Source organism: Brienomyrus brachyistius, chromosome 11 (assembly GCF_023856365.1).
Source record: "Brienomyrus brachyistius isolate T26 chromosome 11, BBRACH_0.4, whole genome shotgun sequence".
In the NCBI taxonomy this organism is placed as follows: Eukaryota; Metazoa; Chordata; class Actinopteri; order Osteoglossiformes; family Mormyridae; genus Brienomyrus; species Brienomyrus brachyistius.
Genome location: NC_064543.1, coordinates 2,798,547 through 2,818,115, shown reverse-complemented (window position 1 = coordinate 2,818,115; position 19,569 = coordinate 2,798,547). Strand labels below are relative to the sequence as shown.

At 41.4% G+C, this 19,569-nt stretch overlaps 3 protein-coding genes across 8 annotated transcripts in view; 2 read left to right on the top strand and 1 right to left on the bottom strand.

Annotated features, from left to right (window-relative positions):
• Positions 1-6,743: 6,743 nt before the first annotated feature.
• Positions 6,744-13,450, top strand: LOC125751441 (UDP-glucuronosyltransferase 2A2-like). Of its 3 annotated transcripts, XM_049030250.1 has the most exons (3): positions 6,744-6,831; positions 7,639-9,196; positions 13,406-13,450. In XM_049030250.1, exons 2-3 carry the CDS (start codon positions 7,644-7,646, stop codon positions 13,443-13,445), a joined length of 1,593 nt encoding a protein of 530 aa, XP_048886207.1. In that variant the 5' UTR covers positions 6,744-6,831; positions 7,639-7,643; the 3' UTR covers positions 13,446-13,450. The 3 variants fall into 3 exon arrangements, with proteins under 3 accessions (XP_048886207.1, XP_048886208.1, XP_048886206.1); XM_049030251.1 differs by lacking the exon at positions 7,639-9,196 and having other exon boundaries at positions 6,814-6,831; positions 11,848-13,450; XM_049030249.1 differs by lacking the exons at positions 6,744-6,831; positions 7,639-9,196 and adding an exon at positions 11,373-11,508 and having other exon boundaries at positions 11,848-13,450.
• Positions 6,763-17,998, top strand: LOC125751443 (UDP-glucuronosyltransferase 2C1-like). 3 transcript variants are annotated; one of them, XM_049030255.1, is made up of 2 exons: positions 6,763-6,831; positions 16,039-17,998. In XM_049030255.1, the coding sequence occupies exon 2, from the start codon at positions 16,044-16,046 to the stop codon at positions 17,634-17,636; it is 1,593 nt and encodes a 530-aa protein (XP_048886212.1). In that variant the 5' UTR covers positions 6,763-6,831; positions 16,039-16,043; the 3' UTR covers positions 17,637-17,998. The 3 variants fall into 3 exon arrangements, with proteins under 3 accessions (XP_048886212.1, XP_048886210.1, XP_048886209.1); XM_049030253.1 differs by lacking the exon at positions 6,763-6,831 and adding an exon at positions 11,467-11,508; XM_049030252.1 differs by lacking the exon at positions 6,763-6,831 and adding an exon at positions 13,845-15,699.
• Positions 17,999-18,426: 428 nt separating this feature from the next.
• The window catches only part of LOC125751447 (coiled-coil domain-containing protein 34-like), a 112,891-nt gene continuing 111,748 nt past the window's right edge, over positions 18,427-19,569 (bottom strand). For both annotated transcript variants that reach the window (XM_049030268.1, XM_049030269.1), the window contains one exon: positions 18,427-18,819. The gene's annotated coding sequence lies outside the window, so the exon portion shown is untranslated. The remainder of the gene's footprint in view (positions 18,820-19,569) is intronic.

Here is a 19,569-nt window from a genome sequence, read left to right as displayed (position 1 = left end):
CATCCTGTCTGCAGCTTGCTTTATGCAGAAGGGAGCACTGCAGCAGTTTCGCTTATCGCTCACGCGTCTCTTCCTTTCCACCTGTGTAAAATGCTGCTAGGAGACCACATATAGACATTCTCTCTGTCCCTTCCCTCTAACGTACGTCTGCAGCCCTTCTGAATCTGCAGTAGAGCTGCATGAGGTTTTTGACGGGGGCTCGTCTCAGTCTTAGTCGCTGTGCTATACTCCATGCACAAAAGTAAACAGCGCTGTGTTTTATAGAAAGGTTTTCTGTCTCCAGGTAGAAGTTTTGCTCATCGGGTCTCTGTGCAGTGAAGTCCGTCACTGTGGATTCTGAGACACTTCCTTTGGTCACAGAGAGAAACAGCAGGTCTGGTTGACTGCCAGGGGTCTGTCTGTACCAGTACATATAGGGGTTGCTATGTCCCTTCACCATGCAGGTCATCTTTATCTTTGCTGGAGATCCAAGGACTTCAATAATATCAGAGGGAAGCTGGTGGACTGTCTGTGATGCAGTAACTGCCGGAAAAGAAGAGGAAATATTTTTTAAATAATAAAAAAAAAAGTTTAACATGAAAACATAATTTGTGAAGCATCGTGTAATATCACAAAAATAGCACAGCCATGAACATTTTAAACTTACTTTGCATCACTACCAACTTTATAAAAACTGCTATTACACATGGATACATATTAACAGAGAAGAGGTCCAACTCTCACTTAAGGCTCAGGAAACTGACATCTGAAGTCACCTTTATTCTGAAACCAGGTCTCACAGGAAGACACCCTTTCCTTCCTGGTTTGGTTTCTGCTCTGCGTCCGTAAATTACTCATTATTTTCCATCAGTCAGTACTGTGAGAAAACTAGAAAAATATTTAACTCCTATAAAAAGCAATATGCATGTATGCTGAGTATAACTGAATAGTTATAATTTAATAAAGTATCTGCATTCCTGCATTGGACAAGCGGTTTCAGAAAGTGGATGGATTCAATGTTCTATCCTACTTTAAAAGCATATTTAAATATATTAAATATATAATATCTCCCCATTGCTAGAATCATTTTCTTTTCAGTAAAGGCATCAGTTTTTCCGGTGCCTTTTCTTTCAGATCCAGAGGAGAAGTTGATCACTACGTTATAATTACTAATGGTATTTATTGAAGGACCGCTATTATTTTATATACATTACCACGTAACATTCAAACATTGTGGGCGATGTAAAGACATAATTTCACCTTATGGCATATTTTTGGAATGGAAAAGGGTGCTTCAGTATCTGGAGGAAATCTACAGTATGCGCATTTGGGAGAACATGTCAGCTCTGAAGGCAACAGAATATACCACTAACCATGGAGGTGACATATAACATACTGCAAAAATTAAAAAACGACTAAAATTCCATATTGCAGGTTTTGCAAATTAGAAGCTGAACGTTGTGTGCGACTGTTGCATTAGGAACAGCAGCGTTTCTGGTCTTACGTCGCCTCCTGGTGTGCGGCAGGGGAAAAAACATATATAGGTTTTCGTATTGGCACTGCATTGCAGTTGTACGCTGTGGAAACTGGAGGCACAGAAATACACAGCAGAGTCGCTAGCTTGCAGCCTGGTCATGTTGAGGAAAAAATGCTTTCGATCTGTTCTCTTGGGCGTGAATCTGCTGTCGTCCAAAACCTTGTCCACAGCCATGTTCTCCATTTGGGAGAAGAAAAGCAGCTCCAGACCTTGTTTCTGTAGTTTTTTGTACCAGTACATTTGCTGATCACTGCCATCCTGCTCACATTCTAAGTAAACATTCCCACCAGCTTCCACAACAGCATCTCTAGTCTGATGTATCGCAGTTGCACTGACCAAATCTGTTTTTAAAAAGAAGAGGGTGGGATGGTTAAATTAAATTATTATTAAATTATGAAAATAGCCTTTTACAAAACAGTGTATTTGCCTGAAATACAAATCTCTATAAATTAAATGAACTCTGACCGTAACTCAAGTGCAAAGCCAGGTAAACAACAAGGGTGCAAATCAGTTGCTGAGATCCACACATGGTGCTACATCGAAGGAACGGTTTGAGTAACTGTGATCTCTGCACCTGCAGATAAAGCCCATCAAGCACTAGGCAGTAACAATACTTCCCGGTGAACCCAGTGCACATGCGTGACCTAACAGACCACAAGCTCACCCAGTTACTGAGTACTGCACCAGTTTCCACGTTGCACCAACAGTCAAACGTTTATTCGTAAAGAATGCCTCAATACAATAAAACTTACATACCATAGGCTTATATCTTATTCCTGGACAGTCATTCAACATTGCAGATTAATTTATGGATATCTTTGAGCCTATTACTACCCTCGCTGAAAGCATAGCCATAATTTGATAAATTCAAAGTATTTTGGGTAGAGGTGTTCATTGGAAAATTTTTTTATTGGGTCAGTAACTGTCCTTCTGCTTTTATCCGTGTGGTTGTTGTAACACTTAATGGGAGACATTTCTCATGGGGTGAAATGGTTTACATAAAGGGGACTGAGACCGTTTTTGAGGTGACATGAGACTGTCCACCTGGGTGCCTAAAAGAGGCCCGCATGAGTGTGAATATCATTCTAGCTTGAGACGCAGAATTTAATAGTATCGGAGTCAAACTGGAAGATCATTTGAAGATGTACCTGCTCAGGAAATAAAAATAAGAGATTTAATATACCTTTAAAATTTAATTTGTGAAACTAAATAAAAATGAGTCCCTGCAGTCTTTAAAATTCACATTACGTACTAGGAAAAAAAAAAAGAATTATAAGTGACATTCACATGACTAGTCAGCTGACTAGCCTGGTCTGTTCAGTATTGTTCTGTGCCGGAGATGGAAATGCGCTGAATGCACTGAATGAATCTGCACTTATGATGTTGCTCTGTCTTTGTCCTGCTCTGTGTTGCACCATGGTCCTGGAGGAACGTTATCTCATTTCTCTATATACTGTCTGTATGGTTGAAATGACAATAAAACCTACTTGACTTGAATTGATGTTGTTTAAATAGAGCAGTAAGAATTGCTTTCTGCTCATTGCTCATTGAGAATGGAGATTAATTTAGTTCAGAGTTTAGTTTGGTTCAGAGTCGGCTGCATTTACATTTATCTTGTTTCAGTTTTCGGAATTTGCTTATGGGTCTGTGGTGCTGGGTGGTGTTTTGTGTTTAGTTTTTAGGTCCTGCTTAGCCAGCATCTCGTTCCCGGATTCACGGTCTTGATTAGCTGAAGTTCCACAGCTGGTGTTTTAGCTTAGTCGCGGTGCTTTGGTCTTCCAACACCAGTTCCTCTTTCCTGCGCCCGCTTCCATTTTCTGGTTTTCCAGCCCTCTGCACTTCAGCCTGCAATATTGTGCACATCGTCCTGAAGTGTCCATCCAGTCAGCGCCCCCATCTCCTGTTTGTTTGTTACCTACCAGCCTTTGTGGGTGGATGGTTCAGTTTAGGGTTCCCTGTTCTGACACAAGCACTTATAAAATACCTGGGAGTGATGAGCCTGGTAGCTCTGGGCACCTTGGACAGGATGCCTGCCCCGTTTTAACATGGGGGGGTGGGGGGGGGGAGTAGCACTGTGACCAGGAGATTAAAACGGATGGTGCAGGGTGCTCTTCCTGTCACGTCTTTCACTCAGTAAGGGTTTGTGTGATTGGCAGGCGGACAGGGTAGTAGGGAAGTTAAACTGAAACGACAGAGTTGGCAAGAAACATTGTACTTTGAGTTATGACAATGTTTTGTGTACAAGGGCATTTTCTGAGAGAATTGTCCATAGTAATAAAACACTACATAAGAACATAAGAAATTTACAAATGAGAGGTCATTCAGCCCATCAAGTTTGTTTGGGGAGAATTCAGCTAATAGCTCAGAGTTGTTACAATCTTATCTAGCTCTGATTTAAAGGAACCCGAGGTTTAAGCTTGCACTACACTAACGGCAAATTCTTCCGGAATTTTTCAGGAAGAAAAGTCCATCCATCCATCCATTTTCCAAACCGCTTATCCTACTGGGTCGCGGGGGGTCCAGAGCCTATCCTGGAAGCAATGGGCACGAGGCAGGGAACAACCCAGGATGGGGGGCCAGCCCATCGCAGGGCACACTCACACACCATTCACTCACACATGCACACCTACGGGCAATTTAGTAACTCCAATTAGCCTCAGCATGTTTTTGGACTGTGGGGGGGAAACCGGAGTACCCGGAGGAAACCCCATGACGACATGGGGAGAACATGCAAACTCCGCACACATGTGACCCAGGCAGAGACTCGAACCCGGGTCCCAGAGGTCTGAGGCGACAGTGCTAACCACTGCACCACCATGCCGCCCCGGAAGAAAAGTCAAACTAGCTAAAAAAATTAATTCAAAAATATGCATATTCAGATTATGAATTTTCCACAAGCCTAACTTCTTTTTTTTCCTTTTAGAGAAATGTATACCCAATGCAATGGCAAAAAATGTTGATTGCATAATATAACTTCAATATCCAATAGATACTGAAACATTTCACTTTGAAGCAATTCAAATGACCTTGAATACTTTCAGCAGACAATGTTTTCAGCAGACATTCAATTATGGAAAATTATATATAAAAAAGACTCAGTGTAAAAGAGTTTAAAAGACTTTAAACTCAGAATGTACTCTACGAAAGGCCTACATTCTACTAGAGATACAGTCTGCCATCTAATGGTGAATTGTGGAATAAAGATTTTCTTCCGAAGGTTTTTGTAAAGCAGGCCCTCAGTTATCAGGCACAGTGTGCTGCTCGCACAGTAATACACAGCAGAATCATTAATACGCAGATCATTTACTTTGAGAGAAAAGGCCTGTTTCCCGTTCCTGGCCGCTGAAAATCTTTCATCTAGCGTGATTCTTTCTGATTCCACAACTTCAGATCTGGAAAATGAAAGCAGGAAAAACTCTCCACTGGGCAGTTTCTGGTACCAGTACATGTAGTCATTTGAGCCAGACTGGTGGCATTTTAACTCCGCACTGCCTCCCTTTTCAGCTGAAATGAACGGTTGCTGTGTCATCGTTGTGGCGCCTATCAGCCCTTGGAAGACAAAAAGAAATAATTGTTCTCAACACAATTTGCCAGTACCATGAGTACCAAGATCACCTCTCCGCAAGTATTGCTGATGTACATACAGAAAAGAAAGAGAGAAAAGAATGAGAGAACAGAGCTTCAGTAAAGACGTTTTCTTTACCAAGTAATGACTGCAAACAGGATAAGAGCAGAGGCAGCATTTTAGCAGCAAGACAAGCTGCCAGTCCAGGTGTGAGACCCAAACCTTCTGGCAGAAATGATGTTGTGAGTCATTGTGTGCTTTCCCAAAAACGACTGACCCCCCCCCCCCCCCCCCCCCCCGTGCTGTATGGCGTGCATATATATTGGCCACGCCCCACTGTCGTGCATGTCACTGTTCTGACCCACCTGGAAAACAGCACAAACAGCTATCACAAAGGAGCATCCAAACCAGGACCACCAGGCTGCTAAACAGGCTGTTAGACTCCTGAACACCCCATGCCACCCAGAAAGCACACATCCCTCCACATCCCTTTCACCTCCCTTCCCAATACTGGCCATTTTAACACTGGACACTCTGTCAACATACCCTTTTGAATATATTTATTGACCTGTTTTGATTTTGACTGGTGCAGAAGCGAGGCTCCGCGGACCGGCAGGAACCCTCTCAGGGACCGGCAGCGGTCCGCGGCCCATAGTTTGAGAAACGCTGATCTAGTACACAAAGACAGGAGTCTAAATCACATTCAGTAAACAGGCAAGAATTCAGAAGCTAAGAGAAAAGGGGGCAACATGACCAACAGCTTCACAAGCACAGGAGCTCCAGTGGGGGAAAACATGCCCGACATTAGAGGCTGAGAACTACAGCCAGGGGGTTTAACCCAGCCTGCAACCCCTATCCTTTAGCCATTGTCCTGTTAATTTTATCAGCAACCTTAGTAACCATGAGACATTTCATTTTAGCTAGAGAAAATGAGGGGGAGGGGGGTTTCCGGATTCATGACTGCTACATTAAGATGTGCTACAAGGATGGTGCTACACTAAGCAGTGACATACAGACTATATACAACTTAATAAGACATGTAACTGCATTTGTGGACTCGTCTCGGATTGAAAATCTCACTCCAGCCAGCTGACCGAAGCTGGCAGCCCTGCCTTTCATTCTACACGGTGCTGATAAAGCCCAGGTCGGTTCAGGTTATCCCGAGACCATAAAAGCGGTTTCTGCGAAAGTGTCAGTCCAGAATCTGCTTGTGACAGCACTTCTACAAAAGGGAGGAACAGTGTCGCGGTTGCTAGGGGGGACGCTACCATTCCAACAAGTCAGGTGACCACATTTCTGCCCTGCCTGATCTGTCCTGGTCAGCAGGAAGTGAAGTGACAGTAAAGGACAAAATGTGTGAAATGGTACCACACATGCTCAAAGAAATGGACATAATCAGCCAACATCAATACCATACCTGAACAGCAGCAATGTTCCAATATCTAATGGTAAGCCGTCCCAGAACAGCGGAAGCTATTACAGCAACAAAGGGGGCAATAACATCATACTATAATGTACTTGGTTCTGAGTGAGATGTTGCATCAGCTGCTGCCCATATACTGTACTTTTGGTCATAAAGTGCGCATTTCTTCTTAACATCAGTTTGTAAATTATAAACCCGTTAAGAAAGTGTTGTTTGACAGAGATAAGATAGCAAATGGAATTTGACCTTGCTTGTAAACCTGCCCGAACTATGAACATTTGAAGATCTGCGGCAATCTGCTTTCCTCAATAGAATACCAAATCTTTGGTAAGGCATTTTCAAAGGACCCTCCTTATTTTCATAATATTATATTTGTATTGTTTGTTTTACTTTGATTCATTATTCATTCATATTCAGACACCTAAATCCAGGTGAATCTGAAAAGCATTGTTAAAACGGTATACGGATATTGCATAACAGAAATAAGGTTTTGCAGATTGCTGTATATGCAGAGATAATTTTGACCGTAATAGATATACATAGATACTCCTCTACTTTGGACTCACAGTCCTCTTCGTCCGTACTTCTGAAAGTTCATAAGTTGGACATTCGTAAGTACAGGAGCACCTGTGCATGCATGTATATATATATATATATATATATATATATATATACACACACACACACACACCAGCAGAAAACATTCAATTATGCTATATATAGGGGTGGCATGGTGGTGCAGTGGTTAGCACTGGTGTAGCCTCACACCTCTGGGACCCGGGTTCGAGTCTGCGCCTGGGTTACATGTGTGTGGAGTTTGCATGTTCTCCCCATATCGTCGTGGGGTTTCCTCTGGGTACTCCAGTTTCCCCCCACAGCCCAAAAACATGCTCAGGCTAACTGGACTTGCTAAATTGCCCGTAGGTGTGCAAGTGTGACTGAATGGTGTGTGAGTGTGCCCTGCGATGGATTGGCCCCCATCCTGGGTTGTTCCCTGCCTCGTGCCCATTGCTTCTGGGATAGGCTCCGGACCCCCCGCGATTCAGTAGGATAAGCGGTTTGGAAAATGGATGGATGGATATGCATAAAGCTCAATATATATGTGTGAATATAATGAATTTCTTGTCTTTTTAGGAACTATGAAGAACCATTTTTCCTGGAAACCTCTAGTAGTTGTAGAGGTCGCTGTGATTTTATTGATGGCTCTGCCCTCTTGCAATAGTGGAAATATTCTGGTAATCCCTGTGGACGGATCCCACTGGGTAAATATGAAAGTGCTAATGGAGGAACTGCATATGAAAGGACACACCATGACTGTGATTCGAGGGTCCAATACCATGTACATTGCTGAAAGGTCTCCTCTTTACACGACAATCACAATCCCTATCCGTACACATTTAACAGAGGAATTCTTCCCCAATTTCGTAAAGAATGTCTTTGAAGTGCAACGAGGTAACAAGTATCTGATAAAATTCCTCAAATTGCAGAGGGATTTCTTATCCATGCTGTCTGAAATTCATCGTCATTCATGCCAGATGGTTTCCGATATACTGGAGAATACAGAACTGGTGAAAAGACTTCAGGAAGCCCAGTATGATTCAGTGCTCACTGACCCAGTTATGGCAGGAGGGGTTGTGCTGGCTCATTACCTTAAACTGCCACTGGTGCTGAACGTACGCTGGATCCCCAGTGGGGAGGGACATTCGGCTTTGGCACCTACACCCCTGTCTTACATCCCATCGCCAGGCTCTGGGTTCTCAGACAGAATGAGTTTCACTGAAAGGGTTATAAACATCCTTTACTATGGCATCATCCTCTTCCAACAACGCTTTATGATTGGACCTCATTACCAAGCTCTCTGTGACAGGTACTTCGAGTCAAGTTGTGATATTGAGACCCTCATTCAGTCAGCGGATATATGGCTCATGAGAGCTGACTTTGTCTTTGAATTTCCACGCCCTACCATGCCAAATGTGGTCTACATGGGTGGATTCCAGTGTAAGCCTCCCAAAGCCCTTCCAGAAGATTTGGAAGAGTTTGTGCAGAGCTCTGGAGAACATGGTGTCATTCTAATGTCTTTGGGAACCTCGGTTAACAGTCTCCCGAGTGATATATGTGATGAAATTGCATTTGTCTTTGCAACATTGCCTCAGAAGGTCATTTGGAGGCATCTGGGAAACCGACCTTCAATGTTAGGTAACAATACCCTGATAGTCAATTGGATGCCTCAGAGTGACCTCCTGGGACATTCTAAAGTCAAAGCTTTTGTTGCTCATGGAGGAACTAATGGAGTTCAGGAAGCCATTTACCATGGTGTGCCCGTGTTGGGAATCCCCTTATTCTTTGATCAATATGACAACCTCTTACGCCTCAAGGAAAAAGGAGCTGCAAAGATCTTAGACGTCGTCACCCTAGAAAGAGGCATATTCTCCAGTGCTATACAGGAAATTCTCCACAACCCATCCTACAGACTAAATATGCAGAGACTCTCAAGGCTGCACCATGACCAGCCAAATAAACCATTAGACAGCGCCATCTTCTGGATTGAGTATGTCATGCGACACAAAGGTGCCGCTCACCTGCGTTCAGAGTCCTACAAGTTGCCCTGGTACGCCTACCACTCTGTGGACGTTATTGCCACCCTTCTGGCTGTCCCTTTACTCCTGTTATTAACCATCATTGGAGTTATCAGGTATTGTTGCTGTAGAGTTTATAAAATTAAATCCGAATGACTTTACTACCAACAACCGTGGAGACTTACTGAATGGAATAAGGGAAACGAATAAGCGTAATTGTAATGGCAACAATATCATAGTCTGTTCATTAAAAAGTAAAAACACATTAAAAAGATAACAAATAGGAAAAGTTCCTTGTTAGACGAAGAAATATGACCAATTTGAAGACTAGTCTCAGAGTGGGATTTCAAATGATTAACAATGATGGATCTTGTGACTGTTTTACACTAAGTATTAAAATAAATGAATGTTACATTATTATGTACATTGCACAGAACATTATTAAGTGAGGAACAGAAGAGCATTTCTGCACCATTTAGCATATACTAAATATTACATAGGCCAAAAATCAGTTAGCATAAGGGTTGTATATGGAAAAAAGGATTCTTGTGGAATGCAGTATGAAGAGAAAAAACATTTATTTGGTCATTAGATCATGTAATCAGTGCAGAACTTAAATCCATCAACGACTGGCTTTTAAAGATATGAAATTGTTATATTCTAATCAGTTCACAGTGCTTTGTCTCAAAGGATAAAAAAACAAACTTTTTTCTGAAACCAACACCATACTATAGAAGAGTATTTTTAAAGAACGTATTATATATACGTATTGGTGACTTACACCCTTGAAAAACTGTCACCCACATTCATATGTGAACCTTTCGACATGCAGTATATTTTAAGAACTGAAAAGCTTTTGTGCTGGTGGAGATTTGCTCACGAACAGTACATAAGATGAACCTGGTGTATTAACGGAGGTCCGGTAGGGTCGTTAAACAAAGCGGTACAAATCATTTAAAGCAAAGCCGTTCCAATGCTCGCACACCAGCCAAGATATAGCAGTGCGTTTGATGATATGTTTCAGACCTGAGGCATTACAAAATCGTTTATATTTGATTGGAAATGGCCGCATGCTGGGGCAGCATGGTGGTGCAGTGGTTAGCACTGTTGCCTCACGCCTCTGGGACCCGGGTTCGAGTCTCCGTCTGGGTCACATGTGTGTGGAGTTTGCATGTTCTCCCCATGTTGTCGTGGGGTTTCCTCCGGGTACTCCGGTTTCCCCCCACAGTCCAAAAACATGCTGAGGCTAATTGGAGTTGCTAAATTGCCCATAGATGTGCCTGTGAGAGTGAATGGTGTGTGAGTGTGCCCTGCAATGGGCTGCCCCCCCCCCATCCTGGGTCGTTTCCTGCCTCGTGCCCATTGCTTCTGGCATAGGCTCCGGACCCCCCGCAACCCAGTAGGATAAGCGGTTTGGAAAATGGATGGATGGATGGAATAAAACCTACCTTCTAGTTCATTGCACTGTGATGGCAATTGTTAGCCTGTTATAACAGTTTAACATACCAACTCTTAAGCTTAATTTAACAATTGGCAAGGGGACATGAAAATTGTAAATGAATTGATGGGGTCCAAACAAATTTTCATTTGAGTCTTGGTCTGGTTATGCCATGTTAGTTTATTGTTATTTTCAATGGTATAAATACTGCCTTAAGTACTTGTATCGGTACTCGTTATCAGCAAAAACACAAATGTATGTACTCGTACTCGTACTCATACTCAGTCCTTACTAACAGCTTTTTCTGGCCATGGACAGTGTTTTTGGGCAGCGCCAGGTGAGTTACATGCATATTAAAAAAAAAAAAACTATGTAAAGTGGCATTTTTGTTTTTGCCACGGAATATTCTCGCAAAGATATAAACCCGTAAATCAGGAGCTCGGAAAGTGAGAACTACCTGTATTGCCAAAAGTATGTGGACATCCGGATAAATTAGATGAATTGCCACACCTATTGCTGACACAGTTGTATAATTAAGCACAGTCATGAAACCTCCTACAACGATCAATACCAGCAGAGTGGGTGGTTGTACAGAACAGTAAGTTTAGTGACTTGCCATCTGGCGCCATTATAGGACGCTACTCTCCCATCAAGTCAGATTGCCAGATTTCTGCCATGCTAGAGCTGTCCTGGTCAATGGCAAGTTAAGCGACTGTGAAGGTCAAATCATCTGGGACCAAGTTCAAGTGTGAAATGGCGTCTATTTTGTTGGGGAATGAGAATAAACATGAAGTGAAATGTGCATAAAGTGCACATTTCTAGTTAACATCAGTTCGTAAATCATAAACCCATTAAGAAAATGGATGTTTGACAAAGATAAGATAGCGAATGGAATTCGAACTTGCTTGTAAACTTGCCTGAATGATGAACATTAAGAGGGAATATCTGTGGCAATCTGCTTACCTTCCTCAATGGAATACCAAATCTTTGGTAAGGCATTTTCAAAGGACCCTCCTTATTTTCACAATATTATATTTGTATTGTTTGTTTCACTTTGATTCATTATTCATTCATATTCAGACACCTAAATCCGGGTGAATCTGAGTAGAATTTCTTAAATGTTACTGGGATATTCTGTAATATAAATATGCTTTGCAGATTGTTGCATAGGCAAAGACTATTTTGACCATGTTTCATTTCCCGTGTTGATCAGTGAATATTTTAACAATTTTCTAAACAACATTCAAGGACCAGTTATACATATTTAGGTATTTATCTTACTTTATACAAAAAGCTGAATATATGTGTGAATATGATTCATCTTTTTAGGGACTATGAAGAACCATTTTTCCTGGAAACCTCTAGTAGTTGTAGAGGTCGCTGTGATTTTATTGATGGCTCTGCCCTCTTGCAATAGTGGAAATATTCTGGTAATCCCTGTGGACGGATCCCACTGGGTAAATATGAAAGTGCTAATGGAGGAGCTGCAATTGAAAGGACACATCATGACTGTGATTCGAGGGTCCAATACCATGTACATTGCTGAAAGGTCTCCTCTTTACACGACAATCACAATCCCTATCCGTACACATTTAACAGAGGACTTCTTCCCCAATTTCTTAAAGAATGTCTTTGAGGTGCAACGAGGTAACAAGTATCTGATAAAATTCCTCAAATTCCAGAAGGAACTTTTATTCATGATGTCTGAAATTCATCGTTATTCATGCCAGATGGTTTCCGATATACTGGAGAATAAAGAACTGGTGAAAAGACTTCAGGAAGCCCAGTATGATCTAGTGCTCACTGACCCTGCCTTGGCAGGAGGGGTTGTGCTGGCTCATTACCTTAAACTGCCACTGGTGCTGAACGTACGCTGGATCCCCAGTGGGGAGGGACATTCGGCTTTGGCACCTACACCCCTGTCTTACATCCCATCGCCAGGCTCTGGGTTCTCAGACAGAATGAGTTTCACTGAAAGGGTTATAAACATCCTTTACTATGGCATCATCCTCTTCCAACAACGCTTTATGATTGGACCTCATTACCAAGCTCTCTGTGACAGGTACTTCGAGTCAAGTTGTGATATTGAGACTCTCATTCAGTCAGCGGATATATGGCTCATGAGAGCTGACTTTGTCTTTGAATTTCCACGCCCTACCATGCCAAATGTGGTCTACATGGGTGGGTTCCAGTGTAAGCCTCCCAAAGCCCTTCCTGAAGATTTGGAAGAGTTTGTGCAGAGCTCTGGAGAACATGGTGTCATTCTAATGTCTTTGGGAACCGTGGTTGACAGTCTCCCGAGTGATATATGCGATGAAATTGCATTTGTCTTTGCAACATTGCCTCAGAAGGTCATTTGGAGGCATCTGGGAAACCGACCTTCCATGTTAGGTAACAATACCCTGATAGTGAATTGGATGCCTCAGAGTGACCTCCTGGGACATTCTAAAGTCAAAGCTTTTGTTGCTCATGGAGGAACTAATGGAGTTCAGGAAGCCATTTACCATGGTGTGCCCGTGTTGGGAATCCCCTTATTGTTTGATCAGTATGACAACCTCTTACGCCTCAAGGAAAAAGGAGCTGCAAAGATCTTAGACGTCGTCACCCTAGAAAGAGGCATATTCTCCAGTGCTATACAGGAAATTCTCCACAACCCATCCTACAGACTAAATATGCAGAGACTCTCAAGGCTGCACCGTGACCAGCCAAATAAACCATTAGACAGCGCCATCTTCTGGATCGAGTATGTCATGCGACACAAAGGTGCCGCTCACCTGCGTTCAGAGTCCTACAAGTTGCCCTGGTACGCCTACCACTCTGTGGACGTTATTGCCACCCTTCTGGCAGTCCCTTTACTCCTGTTATTAACCATCATTGGAGTTATCAGGTATTGTTGCTGCAGAGTTTATAAAATTAAATCCGAATGACTTTACTACCAACAAGTGTGGAGACTTACTGAATGGAATAAGGGAAACGAATAAGCGTAATTGTAATGGCAACAATATCATATTCTGTTCATTAAAAAGTAAAAACACGTTAAAAAAATAACAAATAGGAAAAGTCCCTTGTTAGACGAAGAAATATGACCAACTTGAAGACTAGTCTGAGAGGGGGGTTGCAAATGATTAACAATGCTGGATCTTGTGACTGTTTTACACTAAGTATTAAAATAAATTAATCTTACATTATTATGTACATTGCACAGAACATTATTAAGTGAGGAACAGAAGAGCATTTCTGCACCATTTAGCATGTACTAAATATTACATAGGCCAAAAATCAGTTAACATAAGGGCTGTATATGGAAAAAAGGATTTTTGTGGAATGCAGTATGAAGAGAAAAAACATTTATTTGGTCATTAGATCATGTAATCAGTGCAGAACTTAAATCCATCAAGGACTGGCTTTTAAAGATATGAAACTGTTATATTCTAATCGGTTTACAGTGCTTTGTCTTAAAGGATAAAACTTTTTTCTGAAACCAACACCATACTATAGAAGAGTATTTTTAAAGAACGTATTATTTATACGTATTGGTGACTTACACCCTTGAAAATCTGTCACCCACATTCATATGTGAACCTTTCGATATGCAGTATATTTTAAGAACTGAAAAGCTTTTGAGCTGGTGGAGATTTGCTCACAAACAGTACATAAGATGAACCTGGTGTATTAACGGAGGTCCGGTAGGGTCGTTAAACAAAGCGGTACAAATCATTTAAAGCAAAGCCGTTCCGCTGCTTGCACACCAGCCAAGATATAGCAGTGCGTTTGATGATATGTTTCAGACCTGAGGCATTACAAAATCGTTTATATTTGGTTGGAAATGGCCTCATGCTGGGGCAGCATGGTGGTGCAGTGGTTAGCACTGTTGCCTCACACCTCTGGGACCCGGGTTCGAGTCTCCGCCTGGGTTACATGTGTGTGGAGTTTGCATGTTCTCCCCATGTCGTCGTGGGGTTTCCTCCGGGTACTCCAGTTTCCCCCCACAGTCCAAAAACATGCTGAGGCTAAGTGGAGTTGCTAAATTGCCCATAGATGTGCCTGTGAGAGTGAATGGTGTGTGAGTGTGCCCTGCGATGGGCTGGCCCCCCCATCCTGGGTCGTTCCCTGCCTTGTGCCCATTGGGCTCCGGACCCCCCGCAACCCAGTAGGATAAGCAATTTGGAAAATGGATGGATGGATGGAATAAAACCTACCTTCTAGTTCATTGCACTGTGATGGCAATTGTTAGCCTGTTATAACAGTTTAACATACCAACTCTTAAGCTTAATTTAACAATTGGCAAGGGGACATGAAAATTGTAAATGAATTGATGGGGTCCAAACAAATTTTCATTTGAGTCTTGGTCTGGTTATGCCATGTTAGTTCATTGTTATTTTCAATGGTATAAATACTGCCTTAAGTACTTGTATCGGTACTCGTTATCAGCAAAAACACAAATGTATGTACTCGTACTCGTACTCATACTCGGTCCTTACTAACAGCTTTTTCTGGCCATGGACAGTGTTTTTGGGCAGCGCCAGGTGAGTTACATGCATATTTTAAAAAAAATATGTAAAGTGGCATTTTTATTTTTGCCACAGAATATTCTAGCAGAGATATAAACCCGTAAATCAGGAGCTCGGAAAGTGAGAACTACCTGTATTGCCAAAAGTATGTGGACATCCGGATAAATTAGATGAATTGCTACACCTATTGCTGACACAGTTGTATAATTAAGCACAGTCATGAAACCTCCTACAACGATCAATACCAGCAGAGTGGGTGGTTGTACAGAACAGTGAGTTTAGTGACTTGCCATCTGGTGCCATTATAGGACGCTACTCTCCCATCAAGTCAGATTGCCAGATTTCTGCCCTGCTAGAGCTGTCCTGGTCAATGGCAAGTTAAGCGACTGTGAAGGTCAAATCATCTGGGACCAAGTTCAAGTGTGAAATGGCGGCTATTTTGTTGGGGAATGAGACGTTGCATAAACATAAAGTGAAATGTGCATAAAGTGCACATTTCTAGTCAACATCAGTTCGTAAATCATAAACCCATTAAGAAAATGGATGTTTGACAAAGATAAGATAGCGAATGGAATTCGAACTTGCTCGTAAACTTGCCTGAATGATGAACATTAAGAGGGAAGATCTGTGGCAATCTGCTTACCTTCCTCAATGGAATACCAAATCTTTGGTAAGGCATTTTCAAAGGACCCTCCTTACTTTCACAATATTATATTTGCATTGTTTGTTTCACTTTGATTCATTATTCATTCATATTTAGATGCCTAAATCCAGGTGAATCTGAGCAGAATTTCTTAAATGTTACTGGGATATTCTATAATATAAATATGCTTTGCAGATTGTTGCATAGGCAAAGACTATTTTGACCATGTTGCATTTCCCGTGTTGATCAGTGAATATTTTAACAATTTTCTAAACAACATTCAAGGACCAGTTATACATATTTAGGTATTTATCTTACTTTATACAAAAAGCTGAATATATTTGTGAATATGATTAATCTTTTTAGGAACTATGAAGAACCATTTTTCCTGGAAACCTCTAGTAGTTGTAGAGGTCGCTGTGATTTTATTGATGGCTCTGCCCTCTTGCAATAGTGGAAATATTCTGGTAATCCCTGTGGACGGATCCCACTGGGTAAATATGAAAGTGCTAATGGAGGAACTGCAATTGAAAGGACACATCATGACTGTGATTCGAGGGTCCAATACCATGTACATTGCTGAAAGGTCTCCTCTTTACACGACAATCACAATCCCAGTACATGGAAATATAACAGAGGACTTCTTCCATGAGTTTTTAGAGAAAATGTTGGAAGTGCAACGAGGTGACAAGTACCTGATAAAATTCCTCAAATTGCAGAGGGATTTCTTATCCATGCTGTCTGAAGTTCACCGTTTTTCATGCGAGATGTTTTCTGATATGCTGGAAAATACAGAACTGGTGAAAAGACTTCAGGAAGCCCAGTATGATCTAGTGCTCACTGACCCAGTTATGGCAGGAGGGGTTGTGCTGGCTCATTACCTTAAACTGCCACTGGTGCTGAATGTACGCTGGATCCCCAGTGGGGAGGGACATTCGGCTTTGGCACCTACACCCCTGTCTTACATCCCATCGCCAGGCTCTGGGTTCTCAGACAGAATGAGTTTCACTGAAAGGGTTATAAACATCCTTTACTATGGCATCATCCTCTTCCAACAACGCTTTATGATTGGACCTCATTACCAAGCTCTCTGTGACAGGTACTTTGAGTCAAGTTGTGATATTGAGACCCTCATTCAGTCAGCGGATATATGGCTCATGAGAGCTGACTTTGTCTTTGAATTTCCACGCCCTACCATGCCAAATGTGGTCTACATGGGTGGATTCCAGTGTAAGCCTCCCAAAGCCCTTCCAGAAGATTTGGAAGAGTTTGTGCAGAGCTCTGGAGAACATGGTGTCATTCTAATGTCTTTGGGAACCTTGGTTAACAGTCTCCCGAGTGATATATGCGATGAAATTGCATTTGTCTTTGCAACATTGCCTCAGAAAGTCATTTGGAGGCATCTGGGAAACCGACCTTCCATGTTAGGTAACAATACCCTGATAGTGAATTGGATGCCTCAGAGTGACCTCCTGGGACATTCTAAAGTCAAAGCTTTTGTTGCTCATGGAGGAACTAATGGAGTTCAGGAAGCCATTTACCATGGTGTGCCCGTGTTGGGAATCCCCTTATTCTTTGATCAATATGACAACCTCTTACGCCTCAAGGAAAAAGGAGCTGCAAAGATCTTAGACATCGCCACCCTAGAAAGAGGCATATTCTCCAGTGCTATACAGGAAATTCTCCACAACCCATCCTACAGACTAAATATGCAGAGACTCTCAAGGCTGCACCGTGACCAGCCAAATAAACCATTAGACAGCGCCATCTTCTGGATCGAGTATGTCATGCGACACAAAGGTGCCGCTCACCTGCGTTCAGAGTCCTACAAGTTGCCCTGGTACGCCTACCACTCTGTGGACGTTATTGCCACCCTTCTGGCTGTCCCTTTACTCCTGTTATTAACCATCATTGGAGTTATCAGGTATTGTTGCTGCAGAGTTTATAAAATTAAATCCGAATGACTTTACTACCAACAACTGTGGAGACTTACTGAATGGAATAAGGGAAACGAATAAGCGTAATTGTAATGGCAACAATATCATAGTCTGTTCATTAAAAAGTAAAAACACATTTAAAAAAATAACAAATAGGAAACGTCCATTGTTAGACGAAGAAATATGACCAATTTGAAGACTAGTCTCAGAGTGGGATTTCAAATGATTAACAATGATGGATCTTGTGACTGTTTTATACACTGTTAAAAAGAACCTGAGAGTGGAGACGTATGCTGTACTTATATATGTATATATGTCTAAAGCATGATATAGAAAATATAAATGTACACTGTAAGGTACTGATGGAAATACATTTCAATTACTTGAAACCATGGTGATGTCCATTTATGTATATTAGGAAGGATTATCTCATTGTGACAATGCTTTTATAGAATGTATTACCAGTAATTCAGTCCAATTTTTTTCTTTGTAAACAAATACCAGTCCACTTCTAGCACATATTGTGCTAACTTTATGCCGTTTGACCCTTTGACTTCATCAAGGGAACAAACATAAAAAAAAACATTTTTATTATTATTTAGTCAAAAACCTGGGTTTTTTTAATTGAAACTTATGTTTTATGTGTAAGGTACAATAGCTTACAATAGCAAAAATCACTGAACACAACTTTATTGTGTAGAATAGAAAAGAATGATGCATTTCTGAACATTTACAATGCATTAAGTATTACATATTCAAAAAAATCAATTAACATAAAAGCTGTATATGAAAAAACTTTTTCCTGGAATTAATGCAGTTTGAAGAAAAAAATCTTTATTTGGTTATTTGATCAAGAAATCAGTACAAAATCTACATCCAACTTGTAAAATTTTTTCAGTTCTTAAAATATCCTATGTATTGAAAGCTTCACATATGAATGTGAGTGACAGATTCAAAAATGAATTAGCAAATTTTTTTTATCCTTAAAAACAAAAACACTGTAAACTAACTGGAATGTAACAAGTGAATTACCTTTTAAAGCCACTGCGTGTGGTTTACTGCATTGTTGTTCATGTCAACTTTGATACAAAATGAAAATGAATGTCCAGATGTGTAAAGTACCACAATACTGTCGGAGATCTGGATCCTCCTCCAATTACCTGATGAGTTTTTCAAAGTAAATGTTTGAGTGCCGCAAGGAAAACATTTTCTGAAACAAAACAGACCGAAAGGGCACCCTTTGGTTACACTGTCAGACGGAAACGGAAAAAATATGAGCACAACAGAAGACACATCAGCATCTAAATACGGGTAAAGTAATGTAATGAAGAATCAATGAAAAACTGTTTGACAGGTGTTAAATGTGAGAACACCTAGACTGGTTGGCAGTCCCTTGGAAGGTGCAGTATAATATGTTTCCAAATGTAAAAACCAGGCACAATAATTTTACATTCAAATATTTACTACCAACAGGCAGGATTGAAGGTTATCAAATATGTGCCCTATAATTTCCAGATACACAACACCACTGCACCCTCCACATATGCATATTCTAACTCCTCACCTAGCACCTGGGGGGGGGGGGGGGGGAGACAATATCCCGGACAGCATAGGACACAAGGCAGAAGTACACTGGATTGGATGGTAGTCCGTCACAGGACACACTCATGTTTACACTCACCGTTACGCACTGGGCAATTTAGAAACTCCATTTCATCAAATCACAGGTCTTTGGAGTGGCATATAAAACAAACAGGTTTGTAATTATATCTTTGTGGGGACTCTCCATTCATTTCTATGGAGAAAACTCTAATTCCAACATGATGATTGCCCAGCCCTGACCTTAACCATAAGTAACCAAATACAAGATTTTTGCCATTTTTAGTTTTTTGATTGTAATCACAGATCTTTGTGGGGACCTGGAAAATGGTCCTTACAACGTCAAGTGGTCCCCACAACG